The sequence below is a fragment of the Falco cherrug genome, chromosome Z, assembly GCF_023634085.1.
Source record: "Falco cherrug isolate bFalChe1 chromosome Z, bFalChe1.pri, whole genome shotgun sequence".
NCBI classification, from domain to species: domain Eukaryota; kingdom Metazoa; phylum Chordata; class Aves; order Falconiformes; family Falconidae; genus Falco; species Falco cherrug.
This window is the reverse complement of record NC_073720.1, coordinates 50,499,567-50,518,815: the sequence shown is the minus strand read 5'-3', so window position 1 is coordinate 50,518,815 and position 19,249 is coordinate 50,499,567. Positions and strand designations below refer to the sequence as shown.

Sequence of the window (19,249 nt, the reverse complement as noted above, 5' to 3'; positions counted from 1 at the left end):
GGGGCTCCTGGGGCAATCGCCAAAAATATAACAATCTACTTTGTATTACTTGGTGGAACAGAGACAAAAGTGACTTTTTTTCTTGGTAGATATTTTCTGAGGAAATAGAAGTACAGATAAAAGAAAACATTTCTTATTAGAAGAGCTAACAGAAGAAAACTCCTGTTAGAATCTAATCCTGTTGGATTATCAGGAGATTGATGAATGAAAGTGTGGTGAGATTGAGCTATACTAAATAGCAAACAACCAGTTCCTGAACTGGAAAGATGTGTCCTTTTTCTAGAATTCTTGTTCCTTTCTTATAGTGCATCTCTTCAGTACACTTCCTGTTTTCTTTTACTTGTTTTAAATTTGTATGTATTTCGCTCAAAAAATCTAGTTGCAACTTGTAATTAAGAGTTACTGAAAAGTGAATATAAGCATGCATCTTGAGGAATTTATTACATCTGTCATTGTAATGGTGTGGGGTTTCTCTCATAGTCTCTTTACTAACTACTGATGCCCCTTTTTTCAGGGCTAATAGTAGAGGCTGGTGAATGTGGTGTTACATGCATGCCTTGTTAATAGATGAATGTAAACCCTGTCCATCATATTTTATATTTAAGAGATGTTTGCATTTTTCTGTTCCTGAAATTGCTTTAAGTTTCATCAAGGCTATAATACAGGAGACATTTCATGCCTCCTTTGCTTTAAGTTGCCTTTGCTTCTTTCCATTTGGCTTTTCCTGCTGCAGAAACAGTAAAAGTAGGACAATGAACCTGTTTTCTCATATTCTTTTCACGCAACTGCTAAGTACGTTTTTAGATAGCTGCAGTCATGCATCCTTCCCACACCAATTAATGTACTGTTGATAGCACTTTAAAAGGCATATCTTTTATCAACTACTTAATCACGTAGATATTCCACATAGTTTACAAAGAACACTTAAGGCGGAAGGGCTGGGAGATTAAAAATCCCAGGTATGTGGTGTTCAGTGTAATGAGGCAGATCCTGACTTGTAAATTAATTACTATACAAATGAAACAAGCACTCAAAATGGAAAAGTAGCGTGTCAGAAATTGGTTCATGATGTATGCAGGTATTTGGTTGTTGTGGTTTATCCCCAGCCAGCAACCAAGCCCCACGCAGCCACTTGCTCACTCTCCCCCACCCAGAGGGATGGGGAGGAGGATTGGAAAGGAATGTAAAACTCCAGGGTTGAGATAAGAACAATTTAATAGGTAAAGCAAAAGCCATGCACACAAGCAAGGCAAAGCAAGGAATTCATTCACCACTTCCCATGGGCAGGCAGGTGCTCAGCCATCCCCAGGAAAGCCGGGCTCCATCACACTTAACGGTTACTCGAGAGGACAAACGCCATAATGCCAAATGTCCCCATCTTCCTTCTTCTTTCCCCAGTTTACATACTCAGCATGGCGTCATATGGTATGGAATACCTCTTTGGCTAGCTTGGGTTACCTGTCCTGGATGTCCCCCCTCCCAGTGTCCCATGCCCCTCCAGCCCTCTGGCTGGCAGGGCCCAAGGAACTGAAAAGTCCTTGATTTAGTATAAACATCACCCAGCAACAACTGAAAACATCAGTGTCCCATCAACATTGTTCTCACATCATAGCCAAAACACAGCACTGTACTAACTACTAAGAAGAAAATTATCACAGCTGAAACTTGATAAACGCATAGTTCAAAGATCTTAGCAGAATGAAGTGAAGTCCAAGTGTAAGGTGAGAACAGTTCTTGCTTATTAATGCTCAAAAATGGCATTGAAAAAAATGTTTCACCTTTACTGTTAGAAATAAGTGGATATAGACTGAATCCCCATTTTATTTCTGAATCACTCTGTAAGAAAGGAAAATCACAATGCAGGAAAATAAATGGATAGACATTTTTAAAAGCCTTGGAGAGATGTTCTAACATTCTGTTATTCTAAAATCTGTCTTCCTAATTATCTGTAGAGAACTATTAATCACATTCAGAAACACAAGTCATGAGCACATAATCACATTATTTGAACTTATTTGTGGTAGTTGACCAGGGCAATGCATTGAGTCCTTCATAAAAGAGGTATTGTGAGTAAATACAGCTTTTAGTGAAGGAAGCGTTAACTAGGTACTGTGCTGTTGCAGCAGGCTAATAGGCATGCAGACAGCTGCTGAAGACCAAGTGTTGCAGGGTAACTGGCTGACATGCCACAGCTAGTTCAGGTGTCAGGAATGGCACAGGGACAGCAGAGCTTATGTCCCAGAAGAGATGTATACTAGGTGGCTCTTTGGAATTCCTCCTACTTCTGTAATTCTGTCTACTGAAAGGAAGCTAGTTGATGAAATGCCATCTGAATATGGCAGAAATTCAAAGCATGACTGTTTGATGCTGTAGTCTGTTTAAAGCATAAGTTCCTGTGTATTTTAATTTATTTCAATTTTCATACATTAGGACACTCTAAACTGTGCACCACTCAACCATGTTTCTAGAATTTGTTGGAATTATCATCCCTTTTACTTCCCTTCTCTTATTTATTGCATTTTATTTATTGCATAAGTTTTTTGGCCACAGTGCCCATGGATACCAACATGCCTGCCCTAGAGTTGTACTCTACATATAATGAATATATAGACAGAGTCATGAAAAAGATGTTAAAATGATTAACTCAGTTTTATTTACTGTGATTCAGTTTCCATTGAACGTTAGCTACACAAAAAGCTAGCATGAATTAATGTATATTAATTATATAAAGGTTTAGGTAAAAAATAGCTATATGAATTTACTCACATGTAAAACTAATGTGAATTATCACTGTTTAAAGTTTCCCTGATTGTAATAATTTTCTTCATACTTACTAAAATTGCTGGGAGATTAATAATTTCCATTCTTACCATTGAAAGATTGCTAAATGCCTTACAGGTTTAATGCCCTTTTTTTGCAGAAAGCCCTGCAGTACTCTTTTAGGAGTCTTGTATCAATAGATGGGTTCAGCTGTGGTGGAGCCGACTAAATCACAAATATGGCAACTGCAGCAATGCAGCCTAGCAGAAAATTTACCTTAGTTGTGAAGTGAATTGCTGCCTTCTCTTTTAAGAAAATTTGCTTTCTGTGATCAGTTCTTGATGACATCATACATCTTGGTATTTTTGAAAAAGGGCTGAATGCCTTTAGAGAATACTTCCTAAAGTGAAATAGTCATACATTTGGAATTGTTGATAGTCATACATTGTGGTGTTGATAGGTGTTAACACTGAGCACAGTAGAATGCTGACCTGTCAGGTTTACTCTGCATCCTTTCCACTGGAGAAACAACTTTGTGCTGCAGTAATATAAGCCATCCAAAATAACATGAGGAATTGAAGGTAACTGCACTGATTCATGATGCTTTATTTCTCCTTTTGGAAATAACATGAGGAATTGAAGGTAACTGCACTTATAAATGATGCTTTATTTGTCCTTTTGGAAAAAAAACACATAATACACGTAGGTCACTGTTTCCTAGTTTGTGTGTTTTCAGCAAGCAGATATCAATGCTTTCTTTTTTCCTTAAAGTATAAAGAACAGAAGTAAACTCACCTGCTTATTAACTTGGTCTCAAGAGATTTTGACTGTTCCTAGTCTGATGAAAGACCTGCTTAATTCATGTGTACATACACACTTATTTGTCTCTTCTGTTCATTGTGGAACGAAGGATTTCTATGAAAGAATTTCTTGTGCTATTTTATGTATCTTAGCAGAGGCAACACATTTGAATAGCTCAGTGGCATCAGCAAGGGGAAACTAGAAGAGAAGAACACAAAATAAGGACTATCTTTTTTCTGTAGCATATGTATGTAGATGTGTATATATACATACATACATATATAAGGAATTATGTATCTAGAAAGGTGTTTGTATACATATGTACATATGTAGAAGTATAAACAGACAGCATTAGAGTGCCAGAGTGCTGTGTGGCTCTAAAGGTATATGGTAAGAAAACGTACCTGTATTTCTGCTGTCTCACTTCTAGGGCATTCTGTATTGCCACTTGCAATGATTAAAAAGGGAGTCTTATTTTAAAACAGGTGAAATTAAAAACAACAATGAACCAATAGTTCAGATCTTTTGCCTTCTGATACTTCAACTTAAATCTGATTGTATTTTAAAGGTGCTCCATGCAATCACAAGGTTTGGGTACGTATTCATAAAATTAATGTCTCACTGAACTGGATGAATACATAAGTGTTGTGCTTCTTGTAATAAAACATGGGTGTTGACAACAGTAAAGACCCAAGGTCACAAGGTCACTCCCAGTAACATTGAACAAAACTTCACAAGTCTTAATAGTGGAAGAAAGGCAGACGATTACTCATGTGCAGTGTGTGGGAAGGAACAGATAGTACAATTTTGTGAAATTTGATTGTTTCTTGTAGTAATCCTGAAGACGCAAAGAAGTAGCTATTAATCTCTGCTGACTTTAATCCCTTGACAGAAGTAATTCCTGCCTTTCTCTGTTCTTCCCAGTTTTCGGATTCTTCTGAGTGGAAACAGACTGAGATGATACAACTTTTAAAATATGGAAGCATTTATGTAAATTAATGTAGCCATTATTCATGAAATAATTTGCTTGTTCAAAAGCAAAGTTCAAGTAAAAGGTTTTTGACTGCAGTTTGCTACATTGTAGCTGTAGGCAAGCTAGGCCAGCTTTCTTTAACTTAATTGTTATTTTTCTTTTTGTTGTTTGTACTTAACATATTTAAAGAAAGTACATTTTCCCCACCATCTGTGAAACAATCAAATACAATTTTTTTTTTTTTTTTTTTAACAGAAGGAAGGAGAAAAAAATCACAAAGTCCGACTAGCAGTTGGAAATGGAGTGAGAAATGATGTATGGAGGGAATTTTTAGACAGATTTGGTACTGTTAAGATCTGTGAGTTTTATGGTGCTACTGAAGGAAACATTTGTTTCATGAACCACACAGGAAAAATTGGATCTGTTGGACGCACCAGTTTCTTTTATAAGGTGACTATTTATTTAAATTGTAATTTATAAAAGGGAGTGCTGAAGGTAAATGTGTTTCTTAGTTTGACTACAGGACATGGGTCTTCAGTCTGAAGTCCAAGGTAAATTTTCTAACTTATTTATTGCCTTTGCAAAATCTTCATTGCCAGAGTATTGCAGATAGTGCTTAACATGCAAGCCAGTTATAATTTCAGCAGTAACACTTAGATTTTTCTTAAAGTTCACAAGAGTCAAAAAGGCTTTCCTCTTCTGACAGTTTTTAGTAGGTTCTGAGTATCGTTTCAAATCTCTACTATATTAAAGAACAAAAGAGAAAGTTGGATTTAATACCTAAAAACTCATCATCTGTGAAATAAACATAAAAGTGTTCTGATCTGACTTGGTGTTCTACAGAGCAGAGCTGTTTCCAAAGAGTATATTTATATTGCAGATTACTATGTAAATATTTGGCATAAATGGGAATTAATAGTGATTGTAATAAAGTAACATGTAGGCAGATATACCTTTAAGAGTTATTTTATACTTAGGTGCAAGTAAACATACATGACTCAAACTACTTCTAGTCTTTATCATTATTCAGAAATTTCAAAGAGAATGCAATACAAATATAACCACTGTTGAGTAATTGGGATAGACAATAATTGCCAAGAGTATTAATTTAAAAATTCTATGCCCCTTTATCTACCAAGTCTGCTGTATTTATTTGATTTGTTCTAGGTTACCAAAGCTAGGGATAACATACCATTTTTTCACTGCTTATTCAAGAATCTGGTTTTTGTATTTCATCAGCCTTGACAATGGAAGTTACATGTCTCGGGGAAGAGGAGTACATGTTATTTATACCACACAGGGTGGCTTTTCCTTCATCCTTTCTTTCAGCTTGAAATTCACAGATAGATTTTTCCCTTTGTGTCTTAGGAATAACATCTCTTAGATGTTTTAAGAAGGCAGTAAGTAACATGCACCAGGCTTTAGGTAATAATACGACAGATTATTTCGCAAGGCGTTCTAGCAGGGAGACTAGATATTTAACATTATGTTGTTATTTATTCCATTTACTCTTCTTGTAATAAATAGGACTACACACATTGCCTAAAATTTGCAAATTAACTGAGACACCTACCTATACTGAGATACCTATTTAAATATACAGATCCTGCTGACTTACATGGCTTTTGTGCTTGTGAGGAGAACTGATACTAAAATGTCCTGACAAAACTTTTTTTTCAGAGAATGATGTAAAAATATTGTTTGGGAATATATGGAAGGTATCTTCCGATGAGGTTGAAACAGGTTTCTAGGCAGCATACATTCCACAGTCCACAACTTCAATACAGCATCAGCACATTACACTCACTGCAGACTACAGCTCAGGGCCAGAGGAATTCTTCAGTTCTGGGATAGGAACCCAAACTGCAGGGAGGAACCTGGAAACACTTAGAAAAACACCACAAGAGCTACTGTGTTTTGCAGTAACTGTTGAGAGCTCAGGAATTTAAGCAGACTGACTCTGCTCATTCTCTCTTCTACATGACTGATGCTCTGTCGTATGCACGGTGGACATCTGATGCTAGTGTGTGTCTCTGGAAGGGTACAGTTCCACTACAGGAAACCAGGTATCTGGAATTTAGGGAGTTGTGGGTCAACCAGGAACCTCAGAGCTGATGTTAATTTTGATGTTAATTGTTTCAGACTTTTCTAAGCCACATCCTTTAATTATTTTAAAACTTTTTTTCTAATCATATGAAATTGTGAATTTCTACATTTTTTCCAAACCTGAATAAACTTGTTTTCAGTATTTTAGAACTTTTGACAGAGTTTTGTCACAAGTCATTAACCTCTTGGAAATACCATGTAAAGGTTACAGCAGATAAAGGATTAGACTTGAAATTGCATATTTATTGATTTAATTACCTGTATTATTAATCCAGTATTACGGGGGTTTTGCTTGTATTAATAGTGGCACTTTGTAAGTCAATTACTTAAACTGTTTGTGTTTACAAAAGGAAGATTAGTATTTTGGGTTTTTCTGCAGAAGAAACATGCTACTTTTTCCTCTTTAATGATTGAACTTATGATTTGAGTTAGTCACTGCAGAAAATAGCTCATGTAAACCACAGTTAAAAAACAAATGCAGTTGTAACTGAATATTTGATCTCACTAGACACCTCTTCTGTAATGTATATACTATTCCAAGCTGAAACTGTTACAGTCTATGGAAATACCAGTATAGTGAGCTAAGATAATTATGGGTTGTCCCTTTGCTTACTGAGTATGGTTATGGAAAGACCCTAAGATACTTTATGAACCAGAAATCAATTTTATTCTTTTTCAATACTCTCTTTTCCCTAGAGATAAATCTACAGTAAGTGTTCAGTTATTTCTGTCGTTTCTGTGATAAGGAAAGTAGCTAAAGCACATTATATGTGATCAGGCTCAATATTTAGCTGCTACTGTTCCCCAAGGGCCCTTAGATGTGCTGGCTCTCAACCGTTCTGCCAACATATATACATTCGGCATTGTGTGGCTGTGGAGTTTGAAGGAAGAATGAAGGTTGTCACTGAAAACCAGATTCAGTGCAAACTACTTTGCCTTGATTACATGGGCATGCTACGTCTAGCCAGGTCAGTGAGTAGATTGTATGACCCATTTTATGGGGAGATAGAACTGCTCCAAATCTCTTCCAAATCAAGGAGGTTTCAGAGACTACTCCAAAGCTCTATCAGGAGCTTTTTCATAAAGTTTTGATTCAGAGCCTTTATAGTTTAGCGCCATACATAGTCTCTCTGAAAGAATTTGTGTCAGAGGAACAATATGGCATATTAATAATACTGCAATAGTTAAACGTCTCAAATTAACAGTTCTGCAATCTGTTAACTATGGGGTTCTGCTTCTGTCACCAGTGCAGTTCCTCTGGATGGCAGTTCCTTCAGTCTGCTTCATGACACTTGTTTGCAGGAGCAGCTAGCTCCCTCGTATGCTGAAACATAGTGTTGACATGAACAAGGGCTTAGATATAGTGGATTTTCAGAAAAGTCTAGATGAGGTTAAGAGAGAGGAGGAGTATTGAAAATATCATAAGACATATGTTTTAGTGGTTTTCCATTTTTAAAAAAAGAATATATTTAACCAAATACATAATTTTGGGGACCTTTATATGTGTTTTTGATTACTCTGCAATCTATGAGTATTGTGACACAAACGATGTATTTTAATGGCATAGGTAAGTTCATTTGAACTTATTTCAGGCATTTTTTGTGTTTCTTTTTTTAAAATACATTATATAGGTTACATATTATTAAACATCGCATTCTGAGTATAGGTGTTGTGTTTGTTTTATTTCTGTCTGAATGACATCCGTTGAACATCTAGCAAGATGTAAAGGAGAGCAGCTTTAATTCCAATTTGATGACCCATTAATGATCTGAAGTTGGAAAGGGAAAGTATCTCCTGCTGGAAAGCAGGGAATGGCACAGACAAGGACCAGTCATCCAGTTCCTAGTTTCATTTCTTCAAAGAAATGCTACAACAATTTTTGAACATCATTCTTCTGACACATGGGGTGATATGATGAGATAGACATACTTGCTAGAGATTTCCTGAACACCTATGTCTTAAAATGTGAATAGAAAGAGAACTGAGAAAGGGGAAAAGAATCTTGTATTTTTATATATGTGAAACAATAAAGGAAAAGGAAGAAACTTACATTCTTTCTACTGGCATAGTTGCAGTCGAAATTAAGTAAATGCTGTATAAAACCCCTTGCATACAGATAATGAGAGTATAGTGGGAATAATAGCAAGTAGGTTCAATGGATAATATTTTTAGCAGGGAAAAAGTAAAAGAAATAGGAAGGCATTTCTGTTGCAGGTAATAGTAATGGCACAGTTTCTAAAGATAAAATGCAGACGAGTTAGAGCTGTAAAAGAGAAATTGAGCTCTCAGATTGTACAGAGTAACTTCTGTCAGCAGCTGGCAAGGGTTGGGGAAAAACATTTGTGATAAATATTAAAATTCAACGTAACATATTCATTTTCATAAATAATTTGGAAGACATAAGTTAATGGGAAGAAATAGATGAATATTACAGCAGTTACCAGACATCCAAGAAGCCACTGTGTGTGAGATGGTAACTCGAAGCAGTTCTCTTGTTTGCACTTATTTTCATACTGTACTCTTTATATAAGAGGGATCACTTCACATGCTTGAAAGCATTACTGGTATACAAATAAATCCTTCAATAAAGATGTTCATATACAGTCAATGAACAGAAAAGCAGAAGCCTTTTAGTTGGTAAAACTTAAAATGTTTCACAAAGAAGATAGTATACAAATCAATATATTAATATAATAAATGACTGTTTAATATTACATCTGGAATACCTATGTATGTAGTTAATGATGAATTTTATTATATATGGCATACGTTATGTGTGTATATAAATTTAAGACTCTTAGTCATTCTATCAAATAAATATATATCAAAATATCTTTCTTACACAGGAATAAATTCTGAGTAGTGGCAGAGAACATGCAATAGGAGAATGGGACTAATGAGACCCAAGGGAGCTTGTAAGATGGACTAAAAATAGTCTGTGGCAAATACACCTGAAAAAACAGTATGTAAAAGAAATACCCAAACTTTATTTACAAATGTATTTTTTTCATTATTTTAAGACACCTTATTACAGAAATGTAAAGATCTCTTACTCAGAACTGTATGAGTCAGAATCTGCTTTGAGCTTAGAAACATTTAAACCTTAAATCATAAATAATTTCAACACATAAAATACTTTTTCTTTCATACAGCAACACAATTAGTAATACACATTTTTGTCATACAGTCATAGAACTTAAGTGGTAGAAGAGATACTTTTTGAGTTTAAAAGTAAATGAAGTTAGGTTTAAGCAGATCTTTAAAGCCTGGAAAACTAGATTCACAGGAAGATCATTGGCGTGCGTTAATCCAAGCAGTGGAAACTCAGGTTCATTGGGCAGTTAAAATTTGTGTTGTTTCTGCTCTTTTGTCTTGTTTTGAGCTAAAATAATCTAAGCTACTTCAAGTGTATTCCAAGGTATTTTATTGTAATATGTGGTAATTCAGTTATTAACAAGCATAGCTTTAAAAGTGTTTTTTTCTTGTTTGTGTTTTTTTTTAATTTGGCTAACAAAACTATGCAAAGGACCTATACATCTACTCTTTAGAGTATAAATAAGGCATTACTAGTATATTTTAACAACATTTATAAGACATGGTGATACTATGCTCCAGAGTTTTTTTCTTGCATTTCACTTTTTTAAGATGATTGGAACTAAATCTCATAAATGTAATGCTTTGTTTTATAAACACATATTCTCCTAGAGAATTCAGCAGTATCTCATCTCTAAAGCGAATTAAATAAGAAGCAATAGCTTGTGATCTTTGTTCTCTACTGAAGGTTCTGTGAGCATTCACTGTAAGTTGAAACTTCAGGAATTTCAAAACTATTTTCAAAACAATGTTTAAACTGTTATGTTTACAGTCAATTAAAAAAAGGGGGGAGGGATGCTACTCTTAGATAACATGCAGGCAGCATAGTAACAGACAGTAATGTTGCCGTTTAACTCATTTTAAGTTTCAGCTAGCTAAATGATGATTGCTGTTTGGTACATTTAGGTAATGCTTTAGGGAGTAAAATGTAGATTAAAATTACGAATGCTGCATGAAGTACTCTGTGAAAATAATACGGTAATGCTTGAACAGCTCAGGTACTCTTTTCTAATAAACGTTAAATAATGAGATAAAACAAATATAGAGCTTTACCCAGACTAAATGTTTTGCTCTGGAGCTTTCATTTTCTAGTATTTACTAGGAAAAGAAAACTGCACAGAGACAGCTGTTTACACAGAATGTACACTGGCATAGTATCATTACGCAGGTCTAATGCAATATGTGGTGGTTTCTCTTTTCAATTATGTATTTACTTAACTGTTATTTCAAAAAGCTAACTGGAATAGGCATAGTTAGTACTCTAAAGTTGCAGGCACAAAAAGATGTATGTAGCAACTTAAATAGTAAAAGTCTCAGCAGTTTTTAAAAGTTCTCAGATATTAAGTTTCTAAGTATTTATAACAACTTAATGCATCAGACAGACTAATATGTTGACAAGTTACAGCTATTGAGCTCAGAAGGAATGAACAGATAAAAATGGAACAGGGCACACTGCTGTTCTAATTAAACACAGAAATGTCAGAATAACATTTCATTTTATACCATTTCATTCTTATTATTTTTATTTTTCATTGCATTTGGTCTGTCACATGAAACCTATTAAAGTAAGTAAATACCAATGTAAAAAAAGAAAGTGAAAATTAAATGTAGACACCCAAAGAAAATACTCTTAAAAAATTACTTCTGTTTATTATAAACACCTCCCATTCTGTTCATCAAGAATAATACGATTATTTTCTAATTAAGGTGAACTTTTTGGCTCTCAAATTCTTGACTTTGGTAAATAGATCTGTAAGTATTAAAAAACCGCACAACCCTTCCATTTATTCAAAAAGTGTTCGATTCTTGGATCATGGCTTGATTTTGCACTCTTAACCTTGTTCCTTCGATCAACTGTTAAAAATACCTTTTTGTTTCAGACCTAGGGTAGAAGGAAAACACAGTGATGAACATTGAAAAGACTCAGTTAAATAAGTTTGTCCAAATGAGGCTGAAATTGTGTGCTTCATGTTTGATTCAAGTTGCTATTTATTCAGACTTTCTTGAAAAGAAAATGATGTGATACAGCTGCAGCGACATTTCAAATCAGGATAAAAAAGTTATGCAACCCTTCACACAAATTAGCTGCTGAAAAGCAAATAGGTGCATGTTTTAACATCCTGCCCTTCAATCACTTTCATAACACCATCCTTAAATTATATTGCATTTCTTTGTTGTGAGGAGTGCAGTTGTAGATTTGTATGTTTTTAACATTGTTTTCTCTGATTGCTAAGATTTCTCCAGGAGAAGATGGTTATATATTTTGGTTTGACTAGTTGTTAAATAGATTGCTAATGTACTATATGAAAAGGGAAATCAGAATCCCAAGCTGGGCAGACTGAAGCCTTAGGATAATAACTGCAAACACAGTGATCTGTATAGTACCAGGCATATAATTATCTTTCAGTGTCTCTCAAAGTTCTTATTTGGATTTATATCACAGTAGAAAAATGAGGTGAAATAAGAGTCAGACCATATATATTGGAGAGTAAAAGTATTGCAATTTCTAGTGTTGATAAGAGTGTCTTGCCTTCTCCTTCATCTCACTCAGAGCCACATTCTCTGTGATCTTTATACAAGAGGAAGTCAAGTTGTGAAACATAACCAGGAGGTCAGTTAGGTCAGCAGTGTCAGGACTCAAGGTTCACAGTACTTCAGAAGAATGCAGAACTGACACTCACATAACTGTGGAACATGCACAGCTACATAACTATGTCAAATGACATGGGAGTACATATCCTGCTGGTGGTGCTCCTGGTAAGGCCATACGCCAGAGTGAGAAAGCCTGAAGGGAAAAACAGAGGCTAGTTAGGCAAGAGTATAGGCCAATGGGAAGTAGGTTTCCCTTTGTAAGGAGATTTAGGCCTTTGCTCTGCCAGTTGTTTTAGGTGCTAGAAGACCCCAAGAACACTTTTTTGTATGAGCCACCGCCATTAAATGTCAGCTGAATTCCAGGTACGCTTCTGTTACCCTGACTCACGTAGGCTCTTCCACTGATACATGGATCCCATAACTTGTGAGAAAATTAACAAAATTATGGTTCTATGTCTTCACCAAGTATTTTTGAAAGTTACAAGATATAAAAATGTTTTGATGTTGCTTACCTCCAGGAAAATGGTCTAAGTTTACATACAGAGTATTTTTAGTGTTAAATGAAACTATGTTCTACTTTTAGATGAGCAAGACTGGAGTAAAGATTCCTTTGCTTTTATTTGCTGCCACCAGGTGTCACTGTGTAGACAAATAACTGATGACCCTTTTTCCCTTTTTTAGCTTTTTTTCCCATTTGATTTAATCAAGTATGATTTCCAAAAAGATGAACCAATTAGAAATAAGCATGGTTGGTGTGAAAAAGTTAAGAAAGGTAAGTATGTATTTTAATAGGATATAACGACCTTTTTTTTGTAATACAAATACTCCAGGGAATTTTTTTGAGGAGACTTGCTGTTGTGTTACTGTACTATGCCAACATCAACTATTATTCTTTGCTCTGACAGAAGCAATATGATCTGTGATCTAAGGCAGAACATTAAACATACCAGTTCTGAACTTAGGAGATCTGTGGATATATTCACAGAAGAGCAATGTTCAAAAGTGATGATGTGATACTAGCTCTGAATATGTAGATAATGAAATCTGTTTTTTTAAAAGGAGGTTGACACAGTGAAATAGTTGCCTAAAGAAAGACTGGTGGATTAGAGCAAATGCTTTTTGGTGTGAGAGTAAGTGTTCCTGACTAAGTGACTTAAGCTTACCAATTTTTGCATATATATATATTTTATTTTTTTTTTGTAAGAGGTTGCTTGATTATAGCCGTCTTCAAAATACTTATCTGGTATTTGTTTTCAAACTGTTCATCAGATACTGAAGCATCTCTGTTGTGCTGTAGGAAGGTAACAGCTGTAGTTAACGCCTGGAAGCTGAAGCGAGAAAAACTCATAAAAGGTCAGAAAAGCAGACAGCTTTAACAGGGAGCTGAATCAGATTTTTTAGGGGAGTTAAGAGATGCTGTAACAGGTCTTAATCAAAGATGGGTACTTTCAGGAAAATACAGTCCTCAAAATGTGACATTAAATTAACTGTAGGAATGTCAGATGGACCTGTAAAGGGAACACAAGCTCTAATTAGACACCTGGTCTAATTTTTTCCAATTATACCAATCAGTCTAATAAAAAGTATTATCTGTATCTGTAGACTTTGTCTTACCCATGAACTGTATCTTCAGAGCATCACGGCTGCAATGACACTGTCAGTGAAAGAAATGCTTTCACCTTAAACACTACCATCTGATGGAGAACAGACAGCCTTTTTACGAGGAGGCAGTCTTAAATTACAAATTGTGTATACCTTTGGACATGTTTTTATGTATTTTCATACTTATAATTCTTGTCTCTGGTATAAAGTAATGTAACCTTTTGCTGTACTGTTCAGAATGTGCTTCCAGAAAGGCTAGGTGTTCATACAAGTATTCTGCTTTAAGCAAACTAAACCCCTGATACTCTGCATGCATAACCAGTTAAGCCTATCCCCATCTTGCCTTATTTTATGAGGAAAAAAATATTTAAACTTTTATATTCTAATCCAAAAAGAAAGCAATAATGCCATATCATATTAATGAAAATTCTTAAGAAGTGTTCTCAAAACTTCTGAAATCAGGCTAAATAGGGATTTAATGCCTAGGTTGAACACCTGCTTTTTATTGACACTAGTTTTTCAGTAGGAAGCTGATGAAGTTGAGACATGACTGGAAATTTAGTCAGGTATGGGGAGTGGAACATAGTATTCATTTGAAGTGTGCAATTTGATAGGGTAGTAAACCTACTAGTGAACTCACAATTGATAGATGACAGTTCTGGGAGAAAACTGATGAGTCATTAGCAAGAAATACAAAAGACTGGGAATGTGAGTGGACAATATTGTGGTGTGTCTTTATGGTCACTTTGCATGTAGAGGTGACCACAGGAATTGTAAAGCAGTAGAAACAGGTAAGTTTTTGTTATTGGGTCTTACGTACTGAACCCTGCCAAACTTGGTTCTTGGTCTTGTAAAATCATATGTACCAAATTATTATTAATGTAAAGTACATGAAGAGTACAGTGATACCTTAGGTTTACATTCTTTCAACTTCTCTATATAGGTGAGGCTGGTCTTCTCATTTCCAAGGTCAATGCGAAGAACCCCTTCTTTGGTTATGCTGGCAATAAGAAACACACAGAAAAGAAATTACTCAGCGGGGTATTTAAGAAGGGAGATCTTTATTTTAATACTGGAGATCTAATGGTTCAAGATCATGAGAATTTTCTTTATTTTTGGGACAGGATTGGAGATACCTTCAGGTATAATCATTGTTGCTTTTCACATTTCTTCATTAAAGACATGGACATGCAATATAGAATAATATTGTTCTGTTAATTTTCAACCAGAAGTGTTCAGTTTATTACTATTGCAATAATGTTTGTAATGAACTTGAAGTGAATTGTAGGGGCTTAATTTTTTAAAATGTGTTGCTGTAGAGCTGGATAGCTCATTTCCAGAATGTTTTGTAGGAATTACAGCTCTTTGAACCGTTCTTCCAATAAACATACTAACTAGTGGTGGTTTTGCTGCAAGCAAGTTGAATACTGAAGTGGAGAAAACTGTATCAAATAGTAGACTGGTCACTTTTGATACGTTTCGATACATGTCAAAATTTTGAAAACGATTACAGCAGATGTTGATAAGCTTTCATTGTAGGTACCAAAACGATAAGTGGGAATAAATTTGGGGTGATAGTCTGAAATGGAGTTCTTACTAAAGTTAATGTTTTTTACAGACGACATGTCCACATGTTTTCATGGGATTAAATTATTTTTTCACATGTTTTAGATGGAAAGGGGAGAATGTTGCAACAACAGAAGTTTCTGATGTCATTGTAATGTTGGACTTTATACAAGAAGCAAATGTGTATGGTGTGTCTGTGCCAGGTAAAAGCTTTAGCTGTGTATCTTTCTTCCCCTAGGTTAGTTGTTAACACTCATAACTTTTATTTAATGTTTTAAACATAGGAATCACTTCTGATTGAGTCATCTGTTTAATACCTAGCTAAAGTGTAGATGTAGATAATGAAAATACCACCAGATTGTGAATGAGCCAGTGAATCATGCATTATGTGTGCAGTGATATGTATTTTTGAAGTTATCTTTCATGAATTTGTGATAGCCCCATAATCTAGATTAAAGATTTATTAAATTTGCATCCATTGAAAATCCATACATCCATGTGTCAAAATAAAATGTTGCCTTGGTAAGAATTAAAGTAAAACTAAATGAAAGTGTATGAAGACATTCTTCTGTCTTATTTCACTTAACCTCATAAACCATCCGCATATTACAAAAATAAGGACAAAGTGAAAAACAAAGAGAAAAAAATATTATGAAAAAATATGCATTAATTCCTTTTTAATGGTTTGTGGGTATTTGGGTTTTTTTTTTAATTAATTTTCATGAGATCACCTGGGCTTAATTTCCATTCATGCTAGATCTTTTTTCAAAATGTGTACTAGGTCTGACTGGGATAGAGATAAGTTTCTTTATGGGAGTCTGTATGGTCCTGTGCTTTGCATTGGTGGCTAAACCAGTGTTGGTAACTTACCAACACTTGGCTGTTACTGAACAAAGCTTGCACAGTGTCAAGACTCTTCCCCTGCAGCAAATATGCTGAGGCGGGCAATGAGCTGGGAGCAGACATAGATGGGACAGTGGGCCCAAACTGGTCAAAGTGATGTTCCATGTCATATGATGACAGACTCAGTAATAAAAGCTTGGGGAAAGGAAGAGAATGAGATGTTTGAGGTTATGGTGTTTGTCTTAGCAAGCAACCACAGCATGTGCTGAGTGAGGCCCTGCCCTGTAGGAAGTAGCTGGGCATCTGCCTCATGATGGGAAATAACAAAAGAAGTCCTGGTTTTGCTTTGGCTTTCCCTATTAAACTGACACTATCTTGATCCATGACATGAGTCTTCTTGGTTCTCTTCTGTTCCCTTCCGTCCCATGGGAGAAGGGAGTTGAGTGGGAAGCTGGCTGGATGTTTGGTTGTTGGCCAGGGTAAACCTACCACAAAATGACAGAGGAGTTTAAAATGTGAAAAAGGTGTCATTTACCTCTACTTTGAAGCCACACAACAAAAAAGATCATAATAAAGAAGACTGACTGAAAATCAGACTCCAAAATATGAGAGCTTTTAATTTCCTATAGATTTACCTGCAGATTTATGCAACTGTCTGGATAATTGCTCTTAAACATACACAAATCAAGTTCCCTGCAGATTTTGTAGCATTAGGAAAAAAAAAAAAAAAAAAAAAAATACAAAGGAGACAAAATAAAAGGTTGGCAGAATGTCTCTGTTGGTATTACTAGCTGATGGTTAAAGTGTGCAGTTATTTTTGATTGCTTTTGCATTTTATTCATTTTGATCTTTCCCATAGGCCCACAGTGGCGTCTCTTTCCAGACAAACCAGTAAGAACTTAATCTCTCTGTCTGTTAACAACATTCAGATCCACAGTTTTGAGAGAAGGTACTGGCAAAAGAGAAAGCCTAAAACTGAAGAGAAGACATAATTGGTGAATCCAGGAAGGAGGATCAGCACTCTTGTTTTTGAGAGAGGAATGGTGTTAATATTTGTCCACATGTATTAATATTGATCATGGGAGTCCATTTACTCTTACCTGACAAACTAATTTACAGCATTATTGCTTAATATCACTTGAGTGATCTTGAAATATATGTAATACCATATAAAATATGAATGTAATCTTCCAGCGTTGCTGAAAATCAAAAGATGGTATATGACTTAGGTTTATTAATGCACTACAGTTCTTTTTTGCAAGGTTCATCACTAAAATGTCAACTTTATTCATGTTCCAAAATTCTCATCTCACTTGCTTTCCCCCAGATCATGAAGGAAAAGCAGGAATGGCCTCTCTTATTTTAAAGCAGAATACATCATTAGACTTGGAGCAAATGTATAAGCAAGTGGTGACCTATCTACCAAGTTATGCTTGTCCTCTTTTTTTAAGAGTCCAGGTAAGCTGCATTATTGCACAGTGCATAATAGCATTTACATAATTTGAACACAGAGAATGCTATATGAATAACAGAAAATGCTGTTCGTATATGACTTGATTAGTTTTAGAACTGGTCCTATTTGCTGTCTTCATTGAGTCCTGGGAAAGGAATTACAAAAAAAGTCAATAAAATTTGCAGATTATGTTAAAATGGGAGGAATTGTACAAATGAGTAAGGATAGAGATCATACAAAAGGATTTAGGGAGATTAGAAGCATGAACATGGAAAACAAAAAGATTTAGATTAGTAAAATGTGAACAATTCTATCTGGAGAAAATAATTTAAAATCCATTTTATTCAGTAGAAAGGAGAGAAGAGAGATGTAGAGCTAGAGCAGGAGACACTGCACAATAGAAGAAATGTTATTTGCTGTGTAATATAATGACAAGTTTAAAGCATTTGAAAAGGTGAATTAAAAATGTACATTATTATTGTCACCACCATAATCATCAAAGTGATCCATGTTGTATACTAGTACTTGGCTGTAGTGACTGTCCAATTTGGAAAAAAATACAAACTCTCTCCCAAAGAGTTAAAAATGTAAATGTAATAAAATGGACTACAGATGGCTAGGAAAAAAAGAGAACATATAGAAAACATGCAATTCTGATCATCAGAATACGTGAAGTCTGATGAGCATTCATTTCTGGTAAGTGTTTTGAAAACATCATGACAAAGGCAACCAGAAAAATGTTTTTGAAGATGCTTATGAAAGAAGACTCCTAAGTCTCAGGAGATGTAAAAAATAATCAGTTTGAAAAGGTAAGTTGGTTCCCTCGGCCATTCAGCGATTGAATGGAGATTCAGGATAAAGGGGGAAAAAGGAAAGCTTTTTTCCTGTGAAGGACCTTGAAATTGAAATATATGTATATGTATATATATATGTCTGTATCTCATAAATCCAGGAAGATGCCTTTTGTAGCAGAATTCTGATCTGAGCATGCAAGATTACACTTGAGAATGTTGCCGTAGTCAGTTTATGAAATGATGAGAACCTAGTCTAGATTTGTTGCTATACAGATGTACAGAAAAAACTTTGTGCTGAGCAGAAGGAATCTGAACCCTTGATATAGCCTCGATATCAAGTATCTGGAACTTCCATTAGAACTTAAATGCCTATATTACAGATGAGTTGCTGTTAGTACTGCTGTCATTAACCAAGAAAGAAGGTAGTGGGTAGAAATTAAAGGGAAAAAATTAAAAACCTATTGAGCTTGATCTGACACGTAATCATACTTTAGAAGATGTCAGAACTTCTCTTAGACCAACCAAAGCAGGTAGATACAAATGAAAGGTAGATCTGGAGTAGATACAGTAGCTCTCCGAGTTGTTTGGGATAACAATTCTTCGTTTTTGGTGATTGCATATATGTAAAAATGTAAAGGCGTAGGAGAACACAGTGGAGAGAGGTCA

At 35.2% G+C, this 19,249-nt stretch overlaps 1 protein-coding gene across 3 annotated transcripts in view; it reads left to right on the top strand.

Moving 5' to 3' along the window:
- Positions 1 to 19,249, top strand: part of SLC27A6 (solute carrier family 27 member 6) — a 39,979-nt gene that overhangs the window by 19,064 nt on the left and 1,666 nt on the right. Inside the window, exons 5-9 of one of the 3 annotated variants that reach the window (XM_055699788.1) lie at positions 4,793 to 4,984; positions 13,007 to 13,097; positions 14,871 to 15,069; positions 15,599 to 15,696; positions 17,664 to 17,794. In XM_055699788.1, the coding sequence (XP_055555763.1) occupies positions 4,793 to 4,984; positions 13,007 to 13,097; positions 14,871 to 15,069; positions 15,599 to 15,696; positions 17,664 to 17,794 (711 nt within the window). Of the gene's footprint in view, positions 1 to 4,789; positions 4,985 to 13,006; positions 13,098 to 14,870; positions 15,070 to 15,598; positions 15,697 to 17,663; positions 17,795 to 19,249 lie in introns of all 3 variants that reach the window. The other 2 variants (XM_005433406.3, XM_055699789.1) reach the window with 2 other exon arrangements.